This window comes from Pituophis catenifer, unplaced genomic scaffold, assembly GCF_029215685.1.
Source record: "Pituophis catenifer annectens isolate HBS135680 unplaced genomic scaffold, rPitCat1.0.hap2 SCAF_2, whole genome shotgun sequence".
Taxonomy (NCBI): domain Eukaryota; kingdom Metazoa; phylum Chordata; class Lepidosauria; order Squamata; family Colubridae; genus Pituophis; species Pituophis catenifer.
The window spans coordinates 72695722-72723527 of NW_027256882.1; the positions used below are offsets into that span (position 1 = coordinate 72695722).

Here is a 27806-nt window from a genome sequence, read left to right on the forward strand (position 1 = left end):
AAAATATATTCCAGCAGAAGCAATGATGAATCATCATGTTCTAAGAATACAATCATACATATAACTCAAAAAAGAAAAGATGTTCAGGTGAGTAAAAGGTATTGAGAAGGTTGGAATAAAGTAGTAAAGATCTTACCTGGGATGCCAGCCTCTGCTCTTTCAAGTCCTGGACCACTAGCTCTGACTTTATTGGCTCCTCCTTCACCAAGAGGCCCAACTGTAAACTGGAATGGACTGCCAGGCACATGCTGCCCTCTATATTTCACAGCTACAGTGTGGACTCCCATTTCTTGTGGCACAAAGCGGACACAGTATGTGTTTTTGTCATGCTCCACTATTTCTGCATCAGTAATCCTTCCTGATGGGCTGGTTACTTGGGACGACATATCACCTATATCAATTTCTTAGGGGGGAAAAATAAAGGAAATAACGCTAGAATACTGCAGCCTGTGAAGTTCCGTACAGACAGGTATTTTGCCAGGGATACATGTACTTGGAGTGATTCCCTTCTCCCATAACTACAGTCAGTGAAAGATACTTGTAAGGATGAATGAAGTAAGTAGATTCAGGTAGTCCTTGACGTACAACCACAATTGGGATCGGAATCTGTTGTTGAGCAAAGCAGTCATTAAATGAGACATCACGAGATTGCCCTCATGACTACCTCACTCAAAGACCACAATTCCGGCACTCCAGCAATCTGGAAGATTGTTAAGTGGATGGAGTATAAGGTAAGGAGTGTAGAGTGCCTTGGGTGGGTGGGGAAGGAGACACTGGGAGGTTGTATTCAAGAGCTAAAAATCTTTCCTGCTGATATCCAAGTATGATTTTCAGCCCATGAGTAAAGAGGCTCTTCTGCACAGCCTATGTGGGCCTCCTCTACCTGCCTGAGGCATCCGGTGCTCCTTTCCTTACTGTGAAGTCCCACTGCTTGGATTTCGGCTCTCTGCTATCTCTGAGGGCTGGCTGAAAGAGGTGTGGATGTATGGAAAGGAATTCCTTCAGTGGGGTGCAGGAACGGAGCTCAGAATCTTCAGAAGAGGCCAGCTCCAAGAAACAAGAGCCCTCTCAGCATGTAGCAGCAGCCTACAATCTTCCTTACTTGCTTCCCCACTGACTTTGCAGAGAAGATTGCAAATGGCAATCACATGATCACAGGGGCATCTAACAACCAGTTGTAAGAGAATAGGTTGCCAAGCACCCAGACTTCAATCACATGACCATGGAGGTGTGATGGCCAGAAGAGCTTTATAGGATATAAAGCACTGCTTCCTATCTGTCGTAATTTTGGACTATCATTAAATGTACAATTGTAAGTCGAGGACTACCTGTACCAAAATAGCCTAGGTACAAGGCATGAAATCTGAAAAGCCAAACACTTAATGCTTTTGCTCAAAAACAAATGAGGAATTGCAAAACAGAAGATTAATTATGAATGGAGCATAGTCAGTGCTTATGATTTTGGACTTGAATCTGGGCAGAGCCAGGTTCAAGTCCAATCTCAACCAAGGGAATTCATGAAGTATCTCTAGGTCAGCCACAATTTCTATCGTGAGTTCTTTTTGTTGGGAGAACTCAAGTTATTTCTGTTCAAGCAAACACAGTAGAACAGAATCAGTTAATTAACATTTAAGGATGCTAAAAGCTCACTTCATTTAAATTTCACTGTGCCATTTTTTTAGGCACTATTTATTTAAATTTTTATTAAATGAAAAAGCTTACCTGGAATTTTTAAGTTAAGATCACACAAACTTCCAACAGTGGCCACAGAAGGAGCTCGCCGGGTACGTGTGATGCTTTCCTTGACCCTGCCCTCACCACTTATTTTCACAGTAAAAGGGCTGCCTTTAATTAGAATATACGAGATCATGTTGAGTTCCACTTATCAACAGTGCAGATACCAAAATTTAGGTAGGTAAAGAGTTTTCAGAAAGATACTAGCTACAAGACTGGCTTGTACAATGTATAATTACATCATAACAATTAAACATGAAGCAGCAAATGTTTGATAATGACTACAAAGAGAGCCATCCTTTTATTACACTAAATAATTCAAGATTGAAAAATGCTATCTTAAATAACCTAGAGGATTATAAAGTGAACAAAATCCACATTCCAGATAATCAGGCTGTTACTTCCAGTGTTTTCAGTAGTCTTGTACTCTACTCATACTCTTAGCTATATAAAAAGGTAATGCTGTGGGTTACCAAAAAATAACCTTAACTTAACTAACTTCCCCTTCATTATTACCTGGGATATGCTCATCAGCAAATTTAGTTGACACTATGTAAACACCAGGCACAGTTGGAAAGTATGACACTCTGCAGGTTCCGTCATCAAGATCTTCTGTCTGGATATCCACTTTGCTAGGTCCTTCAACTGCCAGTGATATTCCACCATATCCTAGAAAAGAAGATGTAGAATGAGTACCAATAACAATGATCAGTTGTGAAGTATTTCCTAGAAGTTATATCTTTTAAAAATCAAGATATTACAAGTTTCTTCTGTCAGGGCATGCTCATGGGCAGAGCTCACCAAATATTTGATTCATGATACAGCATAACACTATGAATGATATATAATAATAATAATAATAATATACTAAGTTATCAAAACTGTACACCATTGAACCCTTTTCTGTTTTGTATGCAGTCTCAGGAAACCAAGCATTCTATATTTTTGATTTTGACAATTTATAATTCAAATTAAGAATTAAACCATAGTTTTAATTTTGTCCAGTGACAGAAAATGGACAATGTTATTGCTTACTGCAGAGTTGAACAAAATTGCTTCAAACAATGACAAACCAACTGAATTGTCAAGGGTATTTCTTTCTTTTTCTTACATGTATAGGAATAGGCAATTTCCTAGGTTAAGCCATAAGAAGTCCATGCAAATGAAGAGGCTTTGTATTACTGACCTGCATCCCTGGTATCGACAATGAAGTCACACATTTCAAAAGTGCGACCTTCAACCAAACCACGACCAGAAACTCTTGCTCTACTTGCATCACCGATCTCAGACTGAACTACCATAATGGACACTGGACTGTTGGGCACATGACTTCCATTCTTCATTATGCTGACCAAATGTTCTCCCACCTCTCGAGGAATGAATGAGATACCTGCCAGATAAAGCATGGTGAAAATATTTCAATTCTGTACCTCACAAAACAAAGAAAGCAATACCTTCTCCACGTTTCCCTCCCCCTCCCTAGCAGGAGTCTGATATTACAGGCAGCATTAGTACTGGGGTGGGTTCTACTTACCTTTACTACTGGTTCGCAGCAGGAGCGCGCATGCGCAAAGCTTCTGCCCCTGCACAGATCACCCATGATGTCGTGGTGGGTGGGTGGAGCCTCCCACCGGTTTTACTACCGGTTCTATAAAACCGGACAGAACCGGGAGCAACCCACCACTGATTAGTACTCACAAATTTGAGATTCAAATTTAAGCTATTTATCAGTTTTTAACTGTGGTCTTGACAAAAACATTCATAAACAATTACACAGCCCTAGAAGATCAGAGACTTACCAATGTGGTTATTTGGCAGTCTTTTCAGAAGACAAGGTTCATCTCTGCCAGACGGGGCTTTAATACTGGCTGACAAGAGGCTAAGATCAGTCTCATTAATGTCTAGCAAGAAGTCAGCAGCAGAGCCAAGTTTCACTTGGGATCGCCTCCTAGTGTCATCTTGGGAAAGAAGAATCTCATTAGGACCAGCAGATGACATAAACAAGACTATTCTAGTTCAGTGGTTCCTAGATGGAGTATTATGGTTGAAGAAATAGAAATTATAAATTGGACATCATTAAACAACAGTCCAACTGAGAACTTGAATATGCCCCTTATTAATTTCTAAGGCTTTTATAGTAAATCCTTGGCTAAAATCTTGACATTTCCACATTTTACCGGTATATCAAGCCTTGTTGAAATTTATGAAAATGTTACATAATTTAAGTGTTAAAGTGTTCAAACTAAACCATATAGTTATAAATCTAGCACACTGTATGAATCAGAAACCTGGTCCTTATATTCTCATACCTGTGATTCTGGCAATGAATGGGCTCCCTGGGATATGTTTGTCATTGTACTTCACTAATATGTTGTAGTTTCCTGGAAGTGTTGGCAGGTAAGTGACTGTGCAAGTGCCATCCTTGTTATCAATGCAGCTGATCTCAGCTTTTGAAGGACCTTCAATTGCCAAATCCAAGCCACCTGTCACATTGGGTGAAAAGCATTACTAGTATTGTCCTATGTATATTTCCAATACTTAGGCTGAAATTATGAAGAGTAACTTGCAGTTTCAGGTGTGTGGGGCCTTCTTGGAAGATTTCCTGATCAAGTAATATGGTTTTCGTTTTAAACATCTCCATAATCAAATCACCATCATATTTAATTATGGGAATTAATTTTTGCCAAGCTGACTGAAGTGGAAAGATGAACTTGATGTTCTACAAACATCCGATGCTAACTTTGAAAGATAGCAATGCATAATTTATCCTAGATTATTGCTGTTATCTCATCAATGTGGTGTTTTAACAACAGATTCCAAACTTAATCACAAAGCTTACTCAATGGCTATAAGAAACTCTCAAGCTAACCTTTAAATGTGATAAGTATATTTAGATAAATTTAAAATATTGTAATATCTGCAAAGTAGCAAAAACCGCTTTTAGAAATATTATGCTTAAGCAAATAAGACTATCATAATGTACCCTGGTACTTGCTGGATAAAATACTGACATGAAGAATTATGCCCATGTTCATTGTTAAAATATCTTTATAACTCTTAAGTCAGCAGTTCAAGCTCATATGAATGCTTACTTGGAAATTAAAGAACACACTCAAATGGAATTTGCTTCATCTTTGGTTTACTGAGGCTAAAAAGCTAATGCTTACCTTCGCCAGCATCCTCTGTGACTATGGTGAAGGTTGCTGGCTTGTTTGTTACACCATAGACAAGGCCCGGTCCATAAGCAGTCACATTTCCACTATTTGGATAGTTCACATAGAACTGTAAGGGGCTCTCTGCAGAGGATAAAAGTCTATCATCAGTACACATAGTCTCTCAGATTTTAATGCTTTTACTTATTTTGCCTCTTCAAAAGGGATTATGAATGTTCTTCACTCAACAAGGGCTCAGGGCCAGAAACTCACACACACACACACACTCTGTCTCAGCCCAATCCACCTCACAGGGTTGTTGTTGTGGGGAAAATAGAAAGAGGAAGGAATAATAGGTATGTTTAAAGCCTTGAGTTATTTATAAAAATAATAAAGTTGGGATAAAAATAAACAAAAATAATATATAACATCACTTGTTTGCCTTAACTGGTCAATGATAGACCTACATGTATTTCTATGACTCTCTTGTCCGGTTGCTTTCTATCAACAAACAAACTACAGATCCCGATTTTATTACTTACAGGTCACATCTGTTACTATATGCAAGAAAAAGCCAAATCATTAAAATAGTCAAAGCCCAATGAAGGCTCTTTTTGTGGTTGGGCTTTAATGGTGCTTCTATTCCTAGCTTTACTCACAGGCTTTAAGGCTAACATAGCTAAGCATTCTAAATTAATCAACTCCATCTTAACTGGATGTGCCCAGAATATCCCTTTTAATTTTGTCCCTGCCTACACTTTGGATATTAACTTGTAATGCATAAACCAACATACAATCACTATCTGTCCATATCCCATGAAAATATCAGGATGACAAACATAAAATACTCTTCTCACCACACATTAGAAAGTGGTAAATAACTAAAATGATAGAAACCATCAAATACATCCTAAAGTAACTGAAGCACTACAATTCAGAACATATTGTATGAAGATACATTGTTATATATCCCAACCTAATTTTTTCTCCTGTGTACAATACTAAGGGAGCAGAGCAGAGCCAAGGATTTTCATACAATGTGTATTTTTAAATGATTTATGCAAGCCAGCAATATGTTACAAACAGTCAAATCTATGGTGATTCATAATAATTTACTTGAAAATCAAATTCAGCTATTTATAATCTGTAAGAGAGCAAACTATAATTTAAGGAAAGAAGGCCTAATATTTTACACAAGTTTTTCGTACAGCTCTTAATCTTTATCCCCTCCAAAATTATATGTTTCAATTGACCATAGGGGAATAGCAACAAATTTCATTTCACAAAGCCAAAGCTTTTTTAAATCTGGCACACACTCAGTAAGAATTCTTGATACTTTAACCCAATGTTTCTCATTTTATGATGCATCATGCAAATCAAGACTGCAGCCATTTACAAGGCTGAAGTCATCATCATCTAGAGTATTATGCATAATTACAGTTCTCATTCGCCCACAGTTCTTTTGCAATGCAATATGAATGTTAATTAGAATTAATTGGTAGTTACCTGGAATATGATTACCCATGTATTTGATATGCATTTCATGTAACCCAACCTCAACAGGAGCATATCTAACGGTAACTGTGCCATCCTTATTATCCACAATTTCTGGTGTTGCAGTCTTTCCTGAAGGCATGTAGACTTCCCCTAAAAACAATAAGATTACATTTTTACAAAAACAAAGCCATCCAAGCATTTTCATACTCAAGCTACACAATATCAGGGGGCTATTTTGTAAATTATCTAAGGAAGAAGACAATTGGACTATTCCTGGCTCTCATTTCTATCTTGATGCTATCAGATTGGAGATTATTTTCCTATCATTAGTAGAGTATGATTAGTAATAACGTAAAATCATCCTTTTCAACTGTTTAGGAGTAAAAAAATATTATTATAGCATCTATTATAGTTGCCTCACAATTTGAAAAATTGAATTTGTATGATTTGCCAAAACCTGATAGACTTCAATTTAGAATTGGTGTTCTGGACTATAATTCCCCAACCTGGAGTCTTCCAAGAATTATACCATCCAGGAATTCTGGATAGCTGCATTTTATCACAAGGACAGATAATTGTCCTGGATTAATGAAAGCAACTAAGTATGAATGGTCCACTGCGCAAAACTAAGAACAGCTATTTTAATAGGATGCACTGTCTCTCACTCCCTTTTGGATTATATAATAAACTAATCAGACTTGCAAATTTTATGAAGTTAGTTCTATACTTCAGATACATAAAGACTCTCTCACAAAGAATTTTGAATGATGATAGCAAGCTGAGTGATCTAGGATTTTGAATGCAATAAACTATTTACCAGTAATTTCTCCTTTTCTTACTGCAAAAGGAATGACCACATCAAAGGGCTTAAAGCCTACACCATTCACGCTGTCAGGTGCACATGCTTCCTCTGTGACCTAAAGAAGAAGAAAAAAAGTAATTTTATCTGTACAGTTAAGATATTGGGTTAACTTTTTTAGACTGCTGCTTCCAGAATGAAGACACCACTGAATTGTAAAGATGTTTAGAACATATAAATGGCACAATGAAGTTGCAAGACATTGCACAAACAAGGAGAGCTCCATCTGAAAGAACAACAATTTGTCACGGCCTAGAAGAAAGTTAATTGGTTTAAGAAGACACCAGAATATAAAGGCCATCTGCTTTCATATGGCTAGAAGGAAACTGATGTGCAATTTTATAAGGACAGAGTACCTTAGGAGCCTTGAAATGATTGTGATGTTAAAAGTTGCTCAAAAAGTCATTAGCACAGCAATGAATAGAAATCTCTGAATCAAACCTGGCTTCCTCCAAAGTAGCACTTGGACCACCACTAAGATATGACACAAAAGCAAGCTTAAGCAACCCCAAGAGAAAGGCAGGCTGTCATTTCTTGAATGGAACATGAAAAAAAAAATTGTAAAATTGTGTACCCAGGGGCGGAATCCAGGGGGAGAGGCTGCATTTAGTGGCTCCTGAGACAATACTGCAACTTCATCTGCATCTTTGGCCTGGTTAGTGGCAAAAAGTACAGTTTACAAAAATGAACCCCTATTTCTTTGCACAGAGCATATAAATATCAAATACATAGAGTGGGAAAGAAGCATATTACAGAACAGGAATGTTATCGCCTAGTCCAAAACTAGCCACAAGATTTGCATAGTAGTTCTCAGCAAGTCAATCTCAAATTTCTTTGTGCTTTCTCCAATTTTGTCCACTTTCCTAATAGCAGTTTATATTCTCTTTTAACAAACTTATTAACTTAGGGAGCAGATAAGTAATGGAATTCTAAAACACTAAAGGGAGTAAGAGGTAGAAACAGCCACCTTAAATGGCAATATTTTATCCTCTGGTCACTAATTTTAAAAAGCCAATTCAGGAAAATCACACAGATAAGTAGGAACCAAGTGGAAGATCTCTTTCCATCGCTTTAAGATATGGAATGAAGACAAGTCAGAAAGGAATCCTTAGATAGCATTCGTGGTAAGAAATTTCTTCAAAACCTCTTTGATGTAAATTCATAATTTGCTTCCCAATTTCCACAGTTCAGAGCTCTATAATGTAAAATCTAACCCTTTGTGTTCAATTGTACTCAATATTAAGAATGAGTGGTAGCCCCAAACCAAATTGGTTTTTAAAAAGAGACAATATGGATTTTCAGTTGGTAAATAGATATGTGAAAATGCAAACTGGTGGTAGCAGTGATGGCCTTTAGAAGAAGATTTTTGGGAAAAGATGAGTGCCTTTCTGTATCTTCTCCTCAAAATGCCCCCCTCCCTTAAGTATTCATTGAACGGAATTTTAGAATTTTCTATAACAGCATTAAAAATGCAAATGCTAATGTATTTCAAAAATTATATATAATTTTTTATGATTAATTTTTGAAATACATTAGATGAAGATTAAAAGGTATCCCCTGAACTGTTGTGGGGGACTATTATATAACCAACTTGACCTTGTCCTTAGTCACCAAATTTTACATAAACTATCATCTGCACACAGCCAAACCTCACTGGACAATAAGTTGAATGGAACTCTTACAAATAGTACAATCTTTGGCTGAAATGAGAAAGCGTGCACAATAAAGAAATAAAGGGCGTTATATCTTTTTCAAATGCAGTGACATTTGAAAAATTATGACAGTATAATTTTTGGCCACAAAAAAACCTTATGTTTCATGCGAATCTATGGTACACTTTCATTGCTGGATACTGTGTATTGAATTACATAAAGCAACTATTATAGAAATATATTATTTAGAGTTAAACCAACAGATGCCATGAATTACAGGTATAAAATATGCAAATATAGAATAGGCAATATTTTCAGTTAAGGTTGGGGAACTTCTACACAGCTATAAAACTAATTTGGACTATAAGCGAATAGCATATATGTCAAACTGCCTGCTAACTGAAATTGTTCCTCAATCTGCATCTCTATTTATGTTCACTAAGAAAATATGCTGGTCTTCCTACCATGACAGTGAAGGGACTATTAGGAATATCCACTCCACCAAAGCGGACATAAATCACATAGGTTCCTGGTTTAGCAGCTGTATAATAGATGTCATATGTTCCATCTTCATTTTCAATGACCTCTGCTTCAGTTTCTATACCATCTGGCGTCAGGATTGTACATGTGACTTTACCCTTGCCTGCAGATTTAGCATCTACTACAAAACCCACTTCTTCAGCAGTCTTCACTGTTGCTGCAATGCCAGGGCCTAAAAGACAGTTGATAAGAGGATTATAGCAGTTTTCACATAATGTTGTGGAGTGACCATGTAATTTTCACTTGGATAAGTGCATCACTAAAAACATATCCAATTCAACCAAAATCCTAATTTTGATACCATAAAGCCTTTAAAAACAAGCAACTTTGTTTATTGCTTTGTAGAATGCGATACTTAAAAAAAAATTAATCTGCATTTATTTATTTTTTTCATTTCCTTACTTAGCATTCGTAGTTAGCATTGTGTTAGAGTGGTCATACATTGCAGGATAACTGGCACGATTTTCTCATGGCCTATAGAATTTATCACCTTCCATAAGAACTTCAAAGGAAAGAGTACCTTTCACAGTACAAATCTTATAGTAATTTCTCTTCTCCTTGAATTTATTGGGCCATATTAGCAATTTGAAACAGTCAAGAGATTTGCACTGTCATGTCTTCTATTGCAAATGGGTCATTACTAATTGATTAAAGTAAGCTGGCATACCAGATTCAAGCATTCAGTGGTGAATCTGAATAAGCTTATTAAGAGTACAAGGTCAATTTCTAAATAAATCTAAGGGGAGACAAGAAGCCAGTAACATTTGTTCAACTTACTGAAACTGCTATTAAGAATTATGGCAAAATTGGTGTGGTGTGGATTGGTGGGCATGGCGTGGCTTAGTGGGCGTAGCAGGGGACGATACTGTAAAATCACCATTCCCACCCCACTCCAGGAGAAGAATACTGCAAAATTCCCATTTCCTCCTGTTCAGCTGGGACTTGGGAGGCAGAGAATAGATGGGGGTGGGGCCAGTCAGAATTTTTACTATCAGTTCTCCGAATTACTCAAAATTTCCACTACTGGTTCTCCAGAACTGGTCAGAACCTGCTGAAACTCACCTCTGTTATATACCACTTCACAGGGCCTTACAGTCCTCTCTAAGTGGTTTACAGAGTCAGCATTTTGCCCCCAACAATCTGGGTCCTCATTTTACCAACCATCCATCGGAAGGATGGAAGGATGAGTCAACCTTGAGCCATGAGATTCAAATGGCTGAACTGCTGGCAGCTGACAGTCAGCAGAAGTAGCCTGCAGTACTGCATTCTAATCATTGTGCCACCACGGCTCATTACACTACCACTTTACCCTAATTGTAAAATCGAAGTAAGGACTTACCTGTTGCTAGACATTTGCTTGCATCTCCTGCTGGGGAAACACGAATTCGATATGGAGAAAGAGGTATATCATCCTCACCATATTTAATGCCAACAGAATAACGACCAGTCTTATCAGGGATATATGTTACTGCATATGTGCCATCTTGGTTGTCATGAATATCTGCCCTCTTTGGTTTGCCTTCTTGATCCTGAATGCCCGAAATGAAGCCACCATTAAAATAACCAAGCCTCATCACAAACAAGAGACAAGAATATGGTATATGAATGGAGGAAGAATTCAGACTTGCTTGAGTGCTTAGGTTGACTACATTCTTAATATACTTGTTTTGTTTAAAATGGTTGCTTCAGAACAAAAAGAACTATATTGGCACCACGCCACAGAAATATAGGATGTTAGTGCCTACTAATATTGCATCTCATGGCTGGAAAACCCTTCAGATAATATTCTTCAGCTGGTACTACTGATTACCACACTTCATAAATCTATATTTCACCAGAAGCAGCAACGGGAAGTAAATTAATTCAGTTATTCTATATGCAATCACAACTTCACAACTTCCTTAAGATGTTACCAAACAGTATTCTTAAACAAGGTCATTACCAAATACTGGTAGTTCTTGACTTTCAACCACAACTGGGATCAGAATTTCCATTGCTAAGCAAGGTGATTTTTAAGTGAGTCATGCCCGATTTTATAACTTTTTTTGTCGTGACTTTTAAGTAAACCATAGCATTTATTAAATGAATCATGTGGTTGTTAAGCCTCTGCCATTGATTTTGCTCATCAGAACCAGGCTGAGGAGGTTGCAAATGGTGATCACGTGACTCTAGGTTACTGCAACTATCATAAATACGTGATAGTTGCCAAGCACCCAAATTTTAACTGTGTGAGTCAGGGGTGAAATTCACTTACTTTCCCTACCGGTTAGCAAATGTGTGCACGCCGCATGCACACTTCGCTCGCACGTGCCATCATCCATGCATGCGCAAAGCCTTCTGCACATGTGCAGAGGCTGAAAATCATCGCAAAAAAGGGACGTCATGACGACCGCGCAGGTGGGCGGAGCTTCGCGCAGTCGGCCCTACCGTATCACGCAATCCAGTAGGAACTGACTGAATTTTACTCCTGATGTGACAAGTGGGGATGCTGGAATGATTGTATGAGGATCAATCATAGGTCACTTTTTTCAATACCACTGTAACTTCAAATGGTCACTAAACAAATGGTTATAAATCGAAGATTATCTGTACTGAATTCTAGTATCATTAGAAATCTTTTACATGGAGCACTGTGCAGTTTTCACCCATGATAGTTGAAGTAGTCAGAAGTCCTTGAGATTCCCCTCTAATTCTAAAAAAAAATTATTCATTTTTTTCATAATATAGATGATCACACTGTATACTTCTTCATGAATCTTCTGCTTCTATTTTTCATTGTGAGGCATACAACTTTAATCATTCTAAGGGCTAGCGAACATCTCTCTAAAGCCATTAAGTTTTTCTGAAAATCTAACAAAGTGTCCCTGAAAGAGAGTGTCATGGTGAGGTCCAAAACATGTATGAGCGTTCTACAGAGCCTTGTCTATGTTCATTCATGGTGAAAGTTGTAGACTGGCCTAATTTTAAGGAATTTGGAAAGGCCAGGAATAGTTCAAATAAAAAATGTTATGATTTGTTATGATCAGATCAACTTCCATTAGGATCAACAGGCTTTCCAAGGACACAATGGTCACATTACATTTTTATAATCAGTAAGTGAAATACACCAGTGTAAGACAAGCAAAAAGTAATTATTTTGTGGGAAGCTGATATACTTAAAATACCACAATGTATAAGACAACAATATTCAAGTTCCCTGCCATACACAGATAACTTACATACTTCAAGACTGAGGTAGATGAGGGATGGAGGGGGAGGGGAGACAATAGAAGAGGTAGCAGTATCTTACTGTTATGTGCACTGAGAGAAGTCCTTGTCCTGCATCTTTAGTGTCTACAACAAATTCCGTAGGTATGCTTGCTGGAATCCCATGGGAGAGAAGGCCAGGCCCATTAGCTGTCACTTTACTGGCATCATACGTTGGAAGCACCTTTAATTTGAATGGGCTATTGAGAGAAAGAATTTGTTTATTCATTCATGCATGCATGCATGCAAATGAGAAAAATTCATTCAACTCTAGTTAAAGATGCCCACTTATTATCCAAAATAAAAATAGTGACTTCCTAACAACGAGTCACTTTTAACGTTTCAGAGTTCAGAGAAGAGCAACTAAGATGATCAAAGGCTTGGAGATTAAAACATATGAAGAACAGTTGCAGGATTTGGGTTTGGCTAGTCTAGAGAAAAAAAGAACTAGGGGTGACATGATAGCAGTATCCCAATATTTGAGGGGCTGCCACAAAGAAGAGGGGTTCATATTCTTCTCCGAAGCACCAGAGGGAAGGACAAGGAACAATGGATGGAGAGAAGCAACCTGGAATCAAGAGAAACTTCCTTACAGTGAGAACAATCAACCGGTGAAACCGCTTGCCTTCAGAAATTGTGGGTGTTTCATCACTGGAGGTTTTTAAGAAGAGACTTGACAGCCACTTGTCTGAAATGCTTGAACACGGGGCTGGACTAGAAGACCTCCAAGGTCCCTTCCAGCTCTAGTCTATTCTCCTTATACTAAAAATTCCGTAAAATAGAACGGATCACTTATTTTGGATTAGTTCGGTCCAAGTTAGCTTTTTTCAGTATATGAAACATTTAAAAAGTTGCAGAAAGTTTACCGGTTCCCTGGCCCAAACAAATACCTTCACTTTGCCACTGCTTTCCACACTTTTGTGACCATAAGGAAAACCTGAACCTTTGCAACAGAAGCCATTTCTTCAAAACTCCTATTAAGCACCAAAGCTAAATAATACACCAAAGATGTAAACTGCTCAGCCAAATGCACTTTTTAAATCCTATTGGATAATTTATTTATTTTTACCCAATTTTACCTTCTAGGAATTTCTTCATCTGCATATTTAACAGCAATGGCATAGGGGCCTTCTTGTGTTGGAGTGTATTCTACTGTGTAAATTCCATCACCATTATCAGTTATATGCACAGGTTCTGCCGACCCTAAGAAGGAAAGAGGCCACATTTTGATACGTTCAGCTGCCTTCCCAAGGCTTCAGAGCTGATTGGTAAACAAATGTTATTGATTCATAAAAAACAGATTGAAGCTTTTCAAGGAATCAGCACAGACATCTATTTAGGACATGTTCAACTACATGAATTTATTTCTATCATTGTGACTTCACCAATTAGAGAAAAGATTATTCATTAGCAGCTCAAGTGATTCATAATTGAAAGCTAAGAATCTTCTATCAAGGACAGATTGAAATAATGTGTTTTTCCAAATGCAGAGATCTAGCTAGGTCAGTAATGGGAATACTTAAATCTAAGCTTCCCATCTCAAACAGAAAAAGTAGATGTTGATCCCAATCAGTAGAAATATTACAAAACCAACACAATACTGTAGTTTGATTATAGGACTATTAATAATTTTATACATACTCACAGTATACCATTGATAAGTTTAGAAAATAATAAATTTTCATAGCCAATAAGCGTTCTATGACCTGCTAGCTAAAGATATGAAAAAAGGTTAAAGTCTTTCCCAGAAACCATGGATTTCCACAAAGCATGGATTTATGTAGAAAATCATTTCATAGGATTAATAGCAAATACAATTTTGATTATCATAGTTAATTCAGCATGAAAGATTTTGGTAAAAAGGCATTTCAATATTTTTATAGAATATTGGATAGTAATATTGGATTCTATAGAATATAGAATAGTAGGCTAGAGAAAAGTCTATTTCTTATAAACCTCTCTTCTGTTTATTAAAGCTACAGTTAGAATTTAGAAGATTTATTTAAAGTATAAATAATTCATGAGAGTTCAAACCTGTTTCAGGTAGTTCACCTCTAAAGAACTCTGAAAGTGTTTTCAAAGGACTGCGCCATGACTGGGAATCCGGCTCATCAGCTAGAATTAAAAAACTATTTAACTCAAATCATCCCCTCCCCAAAAAATTAGAGTTCTGTCAACTGTCAAATTTGTTTAGATGAAAACTATTTAGAGCTGGTCATAAAACCATTCACACTGATTGGCATCACTATAACTACTTTCTTCCATTCATCACCAAGTTACTTTCATTGTCAAAGAAATACGTGCTTTTAAAAAAGAAGCTAAATTAGTTCTGTTAAGGGTGAAGATATTCTCAATCCAAGTTGAAGCCTGGTGGCAGGATCCATGAAGTGTTCATGAGAGCATTATTAAAGTGGTCTGACACCATTATTTTTTGGGAAGCTTTTTTGACTTCTCAGTCTAATCCCTAGTTCTGGTATTTCCTGGTGGCCTCCCATCCATGTGCAAACCAGGGCTGACTTTGCTCAGTAATTAAGCTCAAATAAGGTTGCTGAACTGATGCCAGCAATGTTAACACAGGTCAGCTTTAAATGGTTCTTCAACTGTCTATAGGTAGATTCCAGATTCACAGAAAACAGGAAAATAGGAAGAGAAAGGAATATTAAGTCTGTTTGCCACCTTGAGTTATTTAAAAAAATAATAAAAGTAGGATAAAATTCTATGATATATTAAAATATTGGATATTGGTATTTAATGCTCCCTCTTTCACTAGACAGCATTGCTTACTTAATGTGCAAAGTTACACAATCTTCTGCCCTCCATATGTTTTGACTTACAACCCATGTCTGCTGCCATTCAGGCTTGACTGTTCAGACTTTAGCTAATATGCTGTATTAAATTATTTTTTTACTTATATCCCATTTTTTAAAAAATTGCACTGAATAAATCTGCACTTATTCATGCAACAATGCTTATCATCTAGTATTAAGCAATTAAATTTGCTTTCTATTGCCCCACATTCTCATGAATTACTGACTCTCCTTTCCTAATTCTTACTTTGATGTATGTATTTATGCATGTGGGTGTGTCTACTCCAGTCTGACTCAAGAGACAATCATTTATCACTCTTCAGTAACTACAAATAAATTTGAATCTTCTTAGCATCTTTGCATGATTTAAATATTACTGAAGAGAAGCCTAGAGATTTTTTCCTAGTTCAACTGGCAAAAATATATTCTATATTTATTTGTTGCCTAGAAAACACAGTATTTTTTATTCTTATAATTTAGGTACTTTTAAAGCACTACATTCTTGGGCATATATGCAGAATTTGGGAAATTCAACCTAATCCTCTGTAACGTTTTTGATATACATTTATTGAGAACACATATTGATTTGTTACAGCAGCCTTTCCCAATCTGATAACCTCCAGATGAATGGGAACTCCTTGAATTTCCAGATAGCTATCTGGAATATACCATGTTAAATGTAAGAGATTCTTCAGATGTGCTCTGAACTCATCAATCAGGTAAAACACTCCTAATTACTATCTGGGATTTTGTAATTACTTTAAGGTTTCCAAAGTTTGTGTGTGTGTCTGGATTATCTTAATTACAGCAGTCTCTATCTGATAACTTTTTGCAGCTCTACAAATAATCAGTCAGCACAAAGCAGTAAAATATATTACCTACCACCGTTTGGGGACCATTTTTTTAAAATAAATTCTTTATAAATTTCAGTACTGAAATGGAGGTCATGCACTTGTGTATATAGTATCCATACATTCTCATTTAAAAGAAATGTTAAGTTATAGAGAGAAACATCCTACCTCTGATTGGTGCAACTGTAACTTCAAGTGGGGCTACTCCAGCTTTGCTGGTATCCACAGTAAAGACTTGAGGAACTCTGGCACGCACAGCTGTCCCCAAACCTGATCCTGCAATTTTCACCTTGCTGGGATCAATTACATCTTTTACAGGAACTTTAAATGGACTGCCTACCAATAAAACAAAATCAAGTTTTGGACAACAATAAACAGGCTTAAGCAATATGATGCAAAAGGGTTGCATTATAACCTCTGAAGGCAAAACAGCAGCTACCTTCACTCAATTCACACTGCTTTCTAAGTCATAAGGATGCTTATACTGGTAATTCAGAGTTGTCTGCATTTAAGATTGTTTTGAAGTTCCTATTCAATTTTATATAAAGCAGGAAAAGCTCAACCAAAATCAGGTTAATGGCCCTTACCCCCCAAAAGAAAAACCTATCAGAAAATGTATTAATTGACTTCAATCATCAAGAAAACTATCAATTTGACTGGAATTCAAAACTACATACAAGCATTAGGAATAACTTCACTCGCTAGGTTGATGATGGGAGGGTGAGGGTAAAAACCAGGGAATTCCACAAAAAGTTGGGCCAATGTGTAGATTATGAAGTGAAAACGAAAAACCTAAAGATAAATGAAGGCAGGCTGAAGGAAAATAAAGACACAGGAAACTAAGATAAAATGCAAGGGGCTGGGAAAAAACCCTCGGGATCAGTAAATTATTATTTACGCAACTATGAGATGTTGAGATGGGAAAGCTATTACAGCAACTCAGTCCTGAGGTGTGATGCAGACCGTAGAACGAAATGTAAACAAAACTTTGTATTGCATCTTAAAATATTCACTGTTATAAGGAACCAGGCAGATGGACAACAACTGTCAAGACCAGTGACGGCAAATCTATGACACATGTATCAAAAGCGGCATGCCACGAGATTTTGAATGATGCGTCAGCATCCACCAAGACCAAACAACAACTATGCTTGACAGCACACCCTGTTCTTGCGCAGGTTTCGGAGGCTGAAGAGGCTACACAAGAATCAGTTGTGGTCTCCAGAAGTCCCACGAGAGTCCCACGCTCTCGTGCGGTCACAAGAGTCTCTGAAACTCATGTGATAACAGGGCACGCTTTTGCACAGTTTTCAGAGGCTGCAGAGAGCCCAGAAAGAGCATTCTCTGAAGCCCCTTCAAGAGCGAAGGCCCCATGTGAACCAGAACAGCCTCAGGTAGGGCCTGTCAACAGAAAAAGAACATCACCTGAAAAAGGTAAGCAGCATGCAGCAGATTGTGGGCCAGGAAGCAACTGAAAAAGCTCACGTGCTTCGCTAGGGCTGAAGTCCAGGCCCAGGCCTTGACTACAGGCCCAAACTCAGTGCTGCCATCAAGTGCTGCTGTTCAGGGTGGCCTAGAGATGGGGGTGGGGGGGGCAGGGGGATAGGGACCAATTTCTCTTTTATTTAGGCTGCCTGTATGTAACATGCTAGCAGTGTCAAGTTAGGCACTTTTTTGACATGCCGAGCCCAAAAGACTCACCTCACTGATTTAGACTAAAAAAAAGAAGAACTGCCATCAATGGAATGATTTACAATTTGGGTCCATCATATTCTAACACCGCCAGTTATTAGAGACTTAACATTGTTTTGAGCTTTTACCTTTCTTTCAAATCATTACTCGTGTTTAGGGATGTTTTATCCAATTTGTGGGTTTGGTGCTATTTTTAATTTATTTATTTAGCTAGCCTAAACTACTACTAAAATTGATAACTGAATAATACTGATATATCCTACTTATAGCAGTGCAGGAGAGTTACACCAGATAGTAACTTTTTTTCACCTTCTAATTAAAGATTAGTAGCAAGTAGAGGTAGTAATGAGTGAGATGGAGGGGATACAAGAAAATAGTATTTTACATATTTCTTCAAATTAACCCAGTCATTTCTTCAACCTGAGTACACTAGCTGAATTTTTCCTGTTTTATCTTGTTACTATATTTGATGTTAGGTTTTAGCTCCTTGAGACACCATTTCATCTGAGAAACAAAATAGTACATTATCCCATTAAGTTGCAAGGTCATTTTAAGATATTATAAAATTGGAGGTTGGTAAAATTTGGGGAAGTATTATATTCCCTGACAGAATCACTAGCTGGCCAAAATCAAATTAAAATTTATTCTCCATTACTGGAAGGGTGATTTAACCATTTGCCTAGAATTCCAGAAGATCAGTACTTTCTGCCTGGATATAATGTTCTATTTAATAAATTTCAGTATGTTCAACATTTTCCCAAGTTTCATTATCAGTGTTTTAAATGTCCTTTGATAAAAAGAACAATTGATGGCCTTTTCATTTTCCATTCTTACAATACAGGAATAGTCTTACCAGGAACATGTTCACCCCCATAAGTTATGTTGACATCATAATCTCCTGGTACATATGGGATATATTCTGCACTACAGCTGCCATCTTTGTTATCTTTACAGCTAATTTTGGATTCTGAAGGACCTTCAACAGTTATTCCAAGGCCACCAATTCCAGCTCCTCTGCAAAAATAAAGGAAAGTTAGTATGCTTAATTATCATCATTTTATTTTAAGGACTACTTTGTTATGTTCCTTGTATTGGAGTTTGCTGTCAGTTGTGCCATGCTACTACACTTTCTAAACTGTTATTTAGGAAGGATAATAAAGACTCTGTAGAACAGAAAGATCTCAGTTGATTAAAGGTTTTTCACCCATACTCAGACTCTGATTAAGGTTGGAGAATGTTGAAGTCTTAGGTGATGACATATGTTGGCAGGTATACATCAGATAATGATTTCAAGGGGTGGGGCTGGGAGTTCTTAAGAACTATATTGCATCTTTCATTATCCATCATTTGACTTTCAGTAATGCTCCAAAGAGCTCTGAACTGTCTTGTGATAGTTGTACACAGTCCGGGGCATGTCCCTACTAAGCAGCAAATACCAAGAAGAAACTGGCAGATGTTCACAATGTTATTTCATGCCTCTCTTTCCTAAAGTACTTTTAGATGGTTATGTGAAAGTTTGCACAGAGACAGATCAGCCAGAATGGCTTTATTCTGCATGATTAATTTAGAATATACTACCCACTTTTCAACCTGTCACTCTTCAGTTTCCATCGGTTCCAGACAGCAAGGCTATTGGTATTTAGTATAGAATAGAATAAGAGTTGGAAGGGACCTTGGAGGTCTTCTAGTCCAAACCCCTGCTTAGGCAGAAAACCCTATACCATTTCAAAAAAAATGGTTATCCCATCTTTCTTAAAAACTTCCAGTGTTGGAACATTTACAATTTCTGGAGGCAAGTTGTTCCACTGATTAACTGTTCTAACTGTCAGGAAATTTCTTAGTTCTAAGTTGCTTCTCTCCTTGATTAGGTTCCACCCATTGCTTCTTGTTTTACCCTCAGGTGCTTTGGAGAATAGCTTGACTCCCTCTTCTTTGTGGCAGCCACTGAGATATTGGAACACTGCTATCATGTCACCCCTAGTCCTTCTTTTCATCAAACTAGACATACCCAATTCCAGCAACAGTACTTTATATAGTTTAGCCTACAGTCCCCTAATCATCTTTTGCTGTTCTCTGTTCTCTTTCTAGAGTCTCAACATCTTTTTTACATCATGGCAAGCAAAACTGGATGCCGTATTCCAAGTGTGTCCTTACCAAGACATTATAAAGTGCTATTAACACTTCACGTGATCTTGATTCTATCCCTCTGATTATGCAGCCTAGAACTGTGTTAAAATCTTATATATTCATAAAACGTACCGAGTAACAACAGTAAATGGGTTTGGTTTATTTGTAAAGGCTTCTTGTAACCCAGTTCCTTGGGCCACAACACGTGAAGGATGACATCCTTCTGTGACATCCACTTGGAATGGACTGTTTGGAACAGGAACATCATCATAAGTTACTTCAACTGCATGAGGACCTGTAAGTAGAAAGTGTACCTTTATACACAGACTCTGAGAAGATTAATGTAGCAATCTATCATATATTTATTAAATAAACATGTATTTGATTCATACCCATATTTCTACTTTATTTAATATCTTAATTTTTGTAACAATCTTTAATGTTAAAAAGATAAACTTTAAAAATATAAAAAGTAAAAACAAAGAAAAAAAGAATATCTATCTTCTATTTTATATTTATCAAGTCACTAATTTACCAATGATTAATTACGATAATATGAACAGTACAAGATGATACTGTAAGAATTTCTGTCACAACAAGACACATTGCTTGCACTCTGTGATTGATAGAAAATATTGCTTTTTCCAAATCAGCTAGATCACACATTTTCCAGAGCTATTTTTTGACATGTAGAAAATAACACTTTTCTAATGCTCCAATATAATTCTTTTTACAACTCTCCATTCCCAAACAAAATTATCAGATAAACAATCAAGTTTCAAAACTCTTATAATTCAACATTACACTATCATTAACAATTAAGACTTGCCTAAGAATTGTACATGTCTCCCTGACTTTTCTCAGTCAACCTCTTATTACTGCAGTCTTTAAGCAATAAGGCAATACATCAACAAGACATTGCTCATCTTTCTTAATTTATGAAGCCAGTCCAATCCTGGCCAATTTAATCAGACAGGATGAGAAACAAGCTATATCTCTACAGATCCTATCAAGACACACAAGCCAAAAAGAATCCAAAATCATGGGACCAGAGGTTGCTGAGATTCCATCTCTATGACTTCAGTGCTGAGATCAATTTAAAATTAATCCAATCACACAAAATGATGCAATAGTTTTTTCCTGATGGAAAAGCCCCACTAGTATGTGTGCAATGGAGAAAGAGAAGAAAGCATATTTTCTTCCATTCACTGCAGCTAATTAAAAATTTCAACAGGTCTTCAGATGGCAACACAATCTATTTCCCACTGCTTTCCTCCAGAATAATAGCATGTAGTACTCACCTCTTTCAAATGGAGTAAATTCTACTGCATATGTGCCATCAGCATTGTCTTTGATAAGACAATCTGTTGAAGCTCCAGAGGGATTTGCAATTTGGGCTTTGATGTGGTCTCCACCAGTTTTGGTCAAAGGGCTAGCATCGACAGTAAAATCTGTTGTTGCCTCACGGAAAACATCTGAAGAGTAATTATTGTGTCATTTGACTGAAATCATACTATAGGCCCACATATATTTATGGATGTTTTTGTACAGACATTGGTTTAAGTGCTCAAGGACAGAAAGAAAGCTGAAGAGTACTAAATTGTATAAAGCAATCATAATCTGTCTAGCACTAGTCACTTTCATCTTGCTTTCCTAACTCTATTATTTACTAGTACAGTAGACCCTCTGGTTATGACCATAATTCATTCCATAACTTTGGCCGCAAACCAATTTGGTCGTGACCTGAACTTAATTTTGGAAATGTGGCACTTACAAAAAAAATGGTGCAAAAGAGGAAATTGCCCGTGGGAAAAAAAATTGTGAATTTTTTGGTCAGAACCCGATTTGGTCATGGTCAGAAGAGTTCGTGACCAGAGGTTCTACTGTAGTTTCATTATAAAAATGAGGAAATTAATTTTTTATTGTGAAAAGTGCAAAGATTATGTTCTGTGACAGGCACAACTATAATAGTTAGGATTTATTTGTAGCGTTCCTATTAATCTAAAAAAAATATACAAACCTACCTTTCCCTTCAATTCCTGGTCCAAACACTTGAACTTTGCTTGTGTCTATGGCAGGGTCAACTTTGACACGTGCAGGAAAATTTGGCACTAATTCTCCACCATATTTCATCTTGAGTGTGTGCATACCAGCATTAGAGGGTACATATGTAACTGTATAAGTTCCATCTTCATTATCTTTAACCCCAACATCAGCTTTAGAACCAGAATCAGATACAACTTCCATGTCCAGTTTTCCAGGTCCAGCTTTTGAACAATCCACATTAAGCAATCCAGCTTCACCCACTTTGCCGTGTTGAAGTCCAGGGCCTGTGGCAATTACTTTTGAAATATCAAACGGCATTTCAATGTCAGCTTTGAAAGGGGAACCAGGAATATGGACTTCCTCAAAAAGAATGTTCACCAGGTATTCACCCGGTTTTGTTGGTAAGTAGGAGACTGAACATGTTCCATCTCCATTATCTGAGCACTCTATTTTGGCTTCACATGGTCCTTCAACTGTCAAGCCTAGACCACCAGTTCCAGCCCCTTTAGTGTCTATTGTGAATTCTGCAGGTTTTCCAACAAGTCCTTCCTGGAGGCCTGGCCCATAAGCTCTCACCTAGAAACATTAGCAAGAGATGCTGAATACCTACTAAATTGTTTATCATTTCTAGAATTTTAAATCTAGTTCTGAAGGCTCTATTGTTGTTTAGAAGCACACTGCAATACCAAACTCAAATGCCAGATTTATTTTTAAAGGACAGTGACACTTTTCCATACTATCTAACCTAATCAGAATACTGCTATACTTTATCATTCTGATAAACTCACAATTAGTTTTCAAACCAATCCATACACCGACATAGACAGACAGACATTTTCATTTTCTCATTTATTTAGCAGGCCTTCAAATCAAGAAAGTTATAAGACTTGAAGGCTTAGATCATAATAACATATGCCCAGATGAGATAAATATGCAATCATTGCAGATCCAACTGTTGTACCAGTTTCTAAGTTGTTACAGTTATGCTAGAAAAATTTCAAAAGAAACCTCAAGCTAATTTTGACCAACTGGGATGTTTTTGGCAAGAAATTCATCAGCTATGTAAACATGACCAAGTTTGTGCTTTGCGCACAGAACTTCATTAGTAACAAAATATGAGTTGTCCAGCAGAGATTAGATCATTGCTGTACATTATAGCTAAAGAGCACACTTGAAAATGATATCAATGAATTGTCTACCCATTAATTCTAAGGATTCTTACCTTAGAAGGATCTGGTGGTAAGGTGGCTTCTATAGTAAAAGGGCTTCCCAGAACCGGATTCCCATCATAATTGACATCAATGGCATGAAATCCTTCTTCTTTTGGAATATACTTTACCCTGCAATACTGTTTTCCAGTGACAGGTTCTACTAAGCATGGTACACTTTTCTGGGTTGGGGCAAATATGGCCACATCAAGTTTACCTTGTCCACCAGCTCCTTTCATGTCAATGATAAATTCTTGGTCTTTCCCTATTTCGACTCCTTAGAAAATAAAGAAAAGATTGAAAATGGGCCTCTTTCCACCAGATACATGGAAAATCCATCAACGGTATGAGAAATAGACATATATGCATAAAGGAAGTAATGCTACATCAAAGCATTTTTATTTTTTTATTTTTTTAACAAGTTTATATGGCTGCCCAATTCACACACACAAGGTCTACAGCATCTTATCCTTCATTTTAGAACAGTGAGTTCTGCAGTTAAGTTTTTCATTTGTATTCTAGTAGAAAGTGTACACTAGCTGAGTTACTTACTGTTTTCTAAGCCACTGATTTTAACTTTGCTCAAGTCAAGTGGCGCAGCAACATCTACCTTGAAAGGACTTCCAGGAATAGGATCACCACCATAATTCACCTGAATATCCATGTTACCCTGGAGAGGTCAGATATATTTTTTAAGTCATTTCATACCAGCAAACATTGTAACAAATTAACATCTGAAGATGAACTTTTCCAGAAATCATGCCGGTAGATGCTCACTTCCAGATTTCTAGAGAAGAATCTTTCATAGTATATACAAACACATATTTAAGAATAATAAATCTCAAATACTGAGAAATACAATGATATTAAAAACTTTTAAAACTGTAAAAGATGCTGTTTGGAATTGTTATCATTTGTACAATAAAACCAATTTTGCATTCAGCTATTTGTGTAAGACTCCAATTTCTAAGATATGACAGACTATAATATGGAGTCCTTGGTGCTCTTTGAGCTTGGTTGTTTGCTTGCAGACGTTTCGTTACAAAACTAGATAATATCTTCAGTGATATTATCTATTTAAGATGATACGATTATTATATCTGCACATCTGAACAGGTCAAGTTTGTTGTTTCTGCCCTGCATATAATTTGGTTACCATCTCCTTTTTTGGGTTCACATTCATCCTGACTGTCACTTTATATACTGTTCTGAAGTTTCAATAGCTTCTATAACCACCCTCAAAGACAGAAGAACAATTGCACTGTTGTTTCTGTTTAGCAGATCAATTAAGTGCTTAGAAGGAAGAAGTGATGACTGCCTAGAAACTGCCATTTAGTGGCTTAAAATGGGCAAGATTAATACATCCAGAACCTCCCTCTTCTCTATTTTGTGGAATATTAATACATTCATTAATATGCCACTAAATTAGTAGAAGCTGATATAGAATAGATAGGTTGACATTTTTTTCCACAAAGTTACTTGGGCAAGGGCCAGAACAGCATTATCGCTGGCTATTGGGGGTGAGTTACTGACCCCCACAGAGGGGGCTCACAATTTGGGTGTCCTCCTGGACTCACAGCTGTCTTTGGAAGGGCATATGACGGCCGTGGCCAGGGGGGCCTTCTATCAGGTCCGCCTGATACGCCAGTTGCGCCTTTTCTGGATTGGGACTCCTTATGCACAGTCACCCATGCCCTCGTCACATCTCGCCTGGACTACTGTAACGCTCTCTACATGGGGCTCCTCTTGAGGTGCATCTGGAGGCTACAACTGGTCCAGAATGCAGCCGCGCGGGTGATTATGGGAGCAACAAGGCACTCCCATGTAACACCTCTCCTGCACGAGCTGCACTGGCTCCCACTGGTCTTCCGGCTGCGCTTCAAGGTGTTGGTTCTCACCTTTAAAGCGCTCCATGGCATAGGGCCAGGATACTTGTGAGACCGCCTGCTGCTACCGATAACCTCCCACCAGCCAATATGCTCACACAGAGAGGGCCTCCTCAGGGTGCCGTCGGCCAAGCAATGTTGGCTGGCGGCCCCCAGGGGGAGAGCTTTCTCTGTGGGGGCACCCACCCTGTGGAATGAGCTACCTCCTGAAATATGACTGATCCCGGACCTCCGCACTTTCCCTAAGGCCCTGAAGACTTATTTATTCCAACAAGCCGGCCTAGCTTAAATGGTTTTAATGGGGATTTTTAATCTTTTAATTTTATTGGTTTGGGGGTTTTAAATTGGGAATTTTTTTGATTTTGTAGATTTGGGATTTTAAATTGGTAATGCCGCTGATTTAATCTATTTCAGTTTTTTCTTAACTTTTGTACTATATGTGTTTTATTTTCTGGCTGTCCACCGCCCTGAGTCCCCCTGGGGAGAAGGGCGGTATATAAGTTTAATAAAATAAAATAAATAAATAAATAATAAGAGAACTCCTTATAACCAAGTTGTGTATCATAAGACAGTTCTGGTAATTAATTCCTTGGGAATTAAAATTATATTTTCACAGAGTTAGACATAGCTTAATGTTTAATAAGTAGCATTTCTCATTGCAATATTTACAAATCTGACAGAGCAAGGACTATTTTGCTTTCCAACCTCACCCTTTAAACCTGTTTTTTCCCCATTTCCATTCAGAGCACTTTCCAGAAATACAGAAATGTATATTGTGAACCATTTAAATAAGGCAGCATTATTCAAAACTGTCACTAGTTACTGTTTAGTTTTCAATTCATAATAGAATTATGATAGAATTCCATTATTAAATCTTCTTTAATCTTTTACATTATTAGATATCACCATAAGTCTATTGCAGGGGTGCTATTCAGCAGGTTCTGACAGGTTCTGGAGAACTGGTAGGGGAAATTTTGAGTAGTTCAGAGAACCAGCAAATACCACCTCTGGCTGGCCCTAGAGTGGGGTGGGAATGGAGATTTTGCAATATCCTTCCCCCAGGAGTAGAGAGGAAATGGGGATTTTGCAGTATCCTTCCCAGGGGTGAAATGTTCCTAGTTCGGACTGGATCACCCGATCCGGTAGCGATGGAGGCGGGTGGTTCAGAGAACCGGTAGCAAAAATCCCTGCCCCCCCTCCATGCCCAGCTGAGCCGCACAATCATCAGAGGCTTTTTTTTTTTACTTTTAAAAGCATTTTTTCTACAACCTCTTCGGCCGAAAAAATGCTTTTAAAAGTAAAGAAAAAGCCTCTGATGATCGCGCGGCTCAGCTGGGATCATCTAAGGCTTTTAAAAGCATTTTTTCTACAACCTCTTCAGAGGTTGCAGAAAAAATGCTTTCAAAAGGCTCTGACGATCCCAGCTGAGTTGCTTGATCTGCAGAGGCTTTTTTTCTTTTAAATGCCTCTGACGATCCAAGCTGAGTTGCCTGATCATCAGAGGCATTTAAAAGAAAAAAAGCCTCTGCAGATCAAGCAACTCAGCTGGGATCGTCAGAGCCTTTTGAAAGCATTTTTTTACAACCTCTAAGAGGTTGTAGAAAAAATGGTTTTAAAAGTAAAAAAAAAAAAAATTGGCCACACCCACCGTCACATTACCCCCCCACAAGCCACGCCCACAGAACCAGTAGTAACAAATTTTAGATTTCACCACTGATCCTTCCCCTGGAGTGGGGTGGGAATGGAGATTTTGCAATATCCTTCCCTTGTCATGCCAAGCCACACCACGCCCACCAAGCCACGCCCACAGAACTGGTAGTAAAAAAGTTTGAATTCCACCACTGGTTTATTGGCGTGTATCATGGATTAACTGGCTTTGAAAAAGGCTTGACTTTCCAAACAGTAACCAAACCAAGAAATGTTAACAGCTTCCAAAAGCCATTTGACAAGAGTCAACCATATTTTGAAGACAGTTCTTCAAATATAAGCTACACTTGCAGACATGCAAGTTGCCAGAGTTTATACAAAGAAACACTGTTCAGAAGTTAAAAACCATTTCCACTTACAACACCAGCACGCCTAAGATAAAGTTGGCATCAATGATGCTAGAAAGATCCAACCAAAACACAGACATCACTGAATTTAGTTACTCCAAAGTAGAGGCATCTAAAAGTTGTTGGGATCAGCAAGATAGCCTAGAGATCATACCAATATGAAAAATATCTAAGTTTACTTTGAAAACTGTCTCTGCCAATAATCACCCTTACTGTCCCTCAACACAGAACTAAATGACTGCTCATCTAACAAGCAGAAGAATTACACCAATATGTGTGGATTCCAGTTCAGGGTGAACAGTAATCTTCAGTTTTGCTTTGCTGCTTGATTGATGATGTCCCAGAGCCAACAGCAACATTGCACACTGTTAGAAACACATGCTAATCGGAAACTATGACTTAAATGCCTATAAACAACATTTAGCTGGATTCAGAGTTTAAAATGTATTAAACAG

The 27806-nt window shown here is 37.6% G+C and overlaps 1 protein-coding gene across 2 annotated transcripts in view; it reads right to left on the bottom strand.

Annotated features, from left to right (window-relative positions):
- Window positions 1-27806, bottom strand: part of FLNB (filamin B) — an 82056-nt gene that overhangs the window by 8830 nt on the left and 45420 nt on the right. Inside the window, exons 19-40 of one of the 2 annotated variants that reach the window (XM_070936923.1) lie at window positions 23964-24081; window positions 23426-23688; window positions 22182-22779; window positions 21459-21632; window positions 20290-20452; window positions 18884-19044; window positions 16507-16674; window positions 14715-14795; window positions 13760-13883; window positions 12724-12880; window positions 10774-10963; window positions 9359-9606; window positions 7817-7894; window positions 7201-7300; window positions 6393-6533; window positions 4902-5030; window positions 4044-4217; window positions 3534-3692; window positions 2921-3124; window positions 2251-2403; window positions 1723-1845; window positions 137-403 (exon numbers count right to left, since the gene is read on the bottom strand). In XM_070936923.1, coding sequence (XP_070793024.1) covers window positions 137-403; window positions 1723-1845; window positions 2251-2403; window positions 2921-3124; window positions 3534-3692; window positions 4044-4217; window positions 4902-5030; window positions 6393-6533; window positions 7201-7300; window positions 7817-7894; window positions 9359-9606; window positions 10774-10963; window positions 12724-12880; window positions 13760-13883; window positions 14715-14795; window positions 16507-16674; window positions 18884-19044; window positions 20290-20452; window positions 21459-21632; window positions 22182-22779; window positions 23426-23688; window positions 23964-24081 — 3973 coding nt within the window. The remainder of the gene's footprint in view (window positions 1-136; window positions 404-1722; window positions 1846-2250; window positions 2404-2920; window positions 3125-3533; window positions 3693-4043; window positions 4218-4901; window positions 5031-6392; window positions 6534-7200; window positions 7301-7816; window positions 7895-9358; window positions 9607-10773; window positions 10964-12723; window positions 12881-13759; window positions 13884-14714; window positions 14796-16506; window positions 16675-18883; window positions 19045-20289; window positions 20453-21458; window positions 21633-22181; window positions 22780-23425; window positions 23689-23963; window positions 24082-27806) is intronic. The other variant, XM_070936924.1, reaches the window with a different exon arrangement.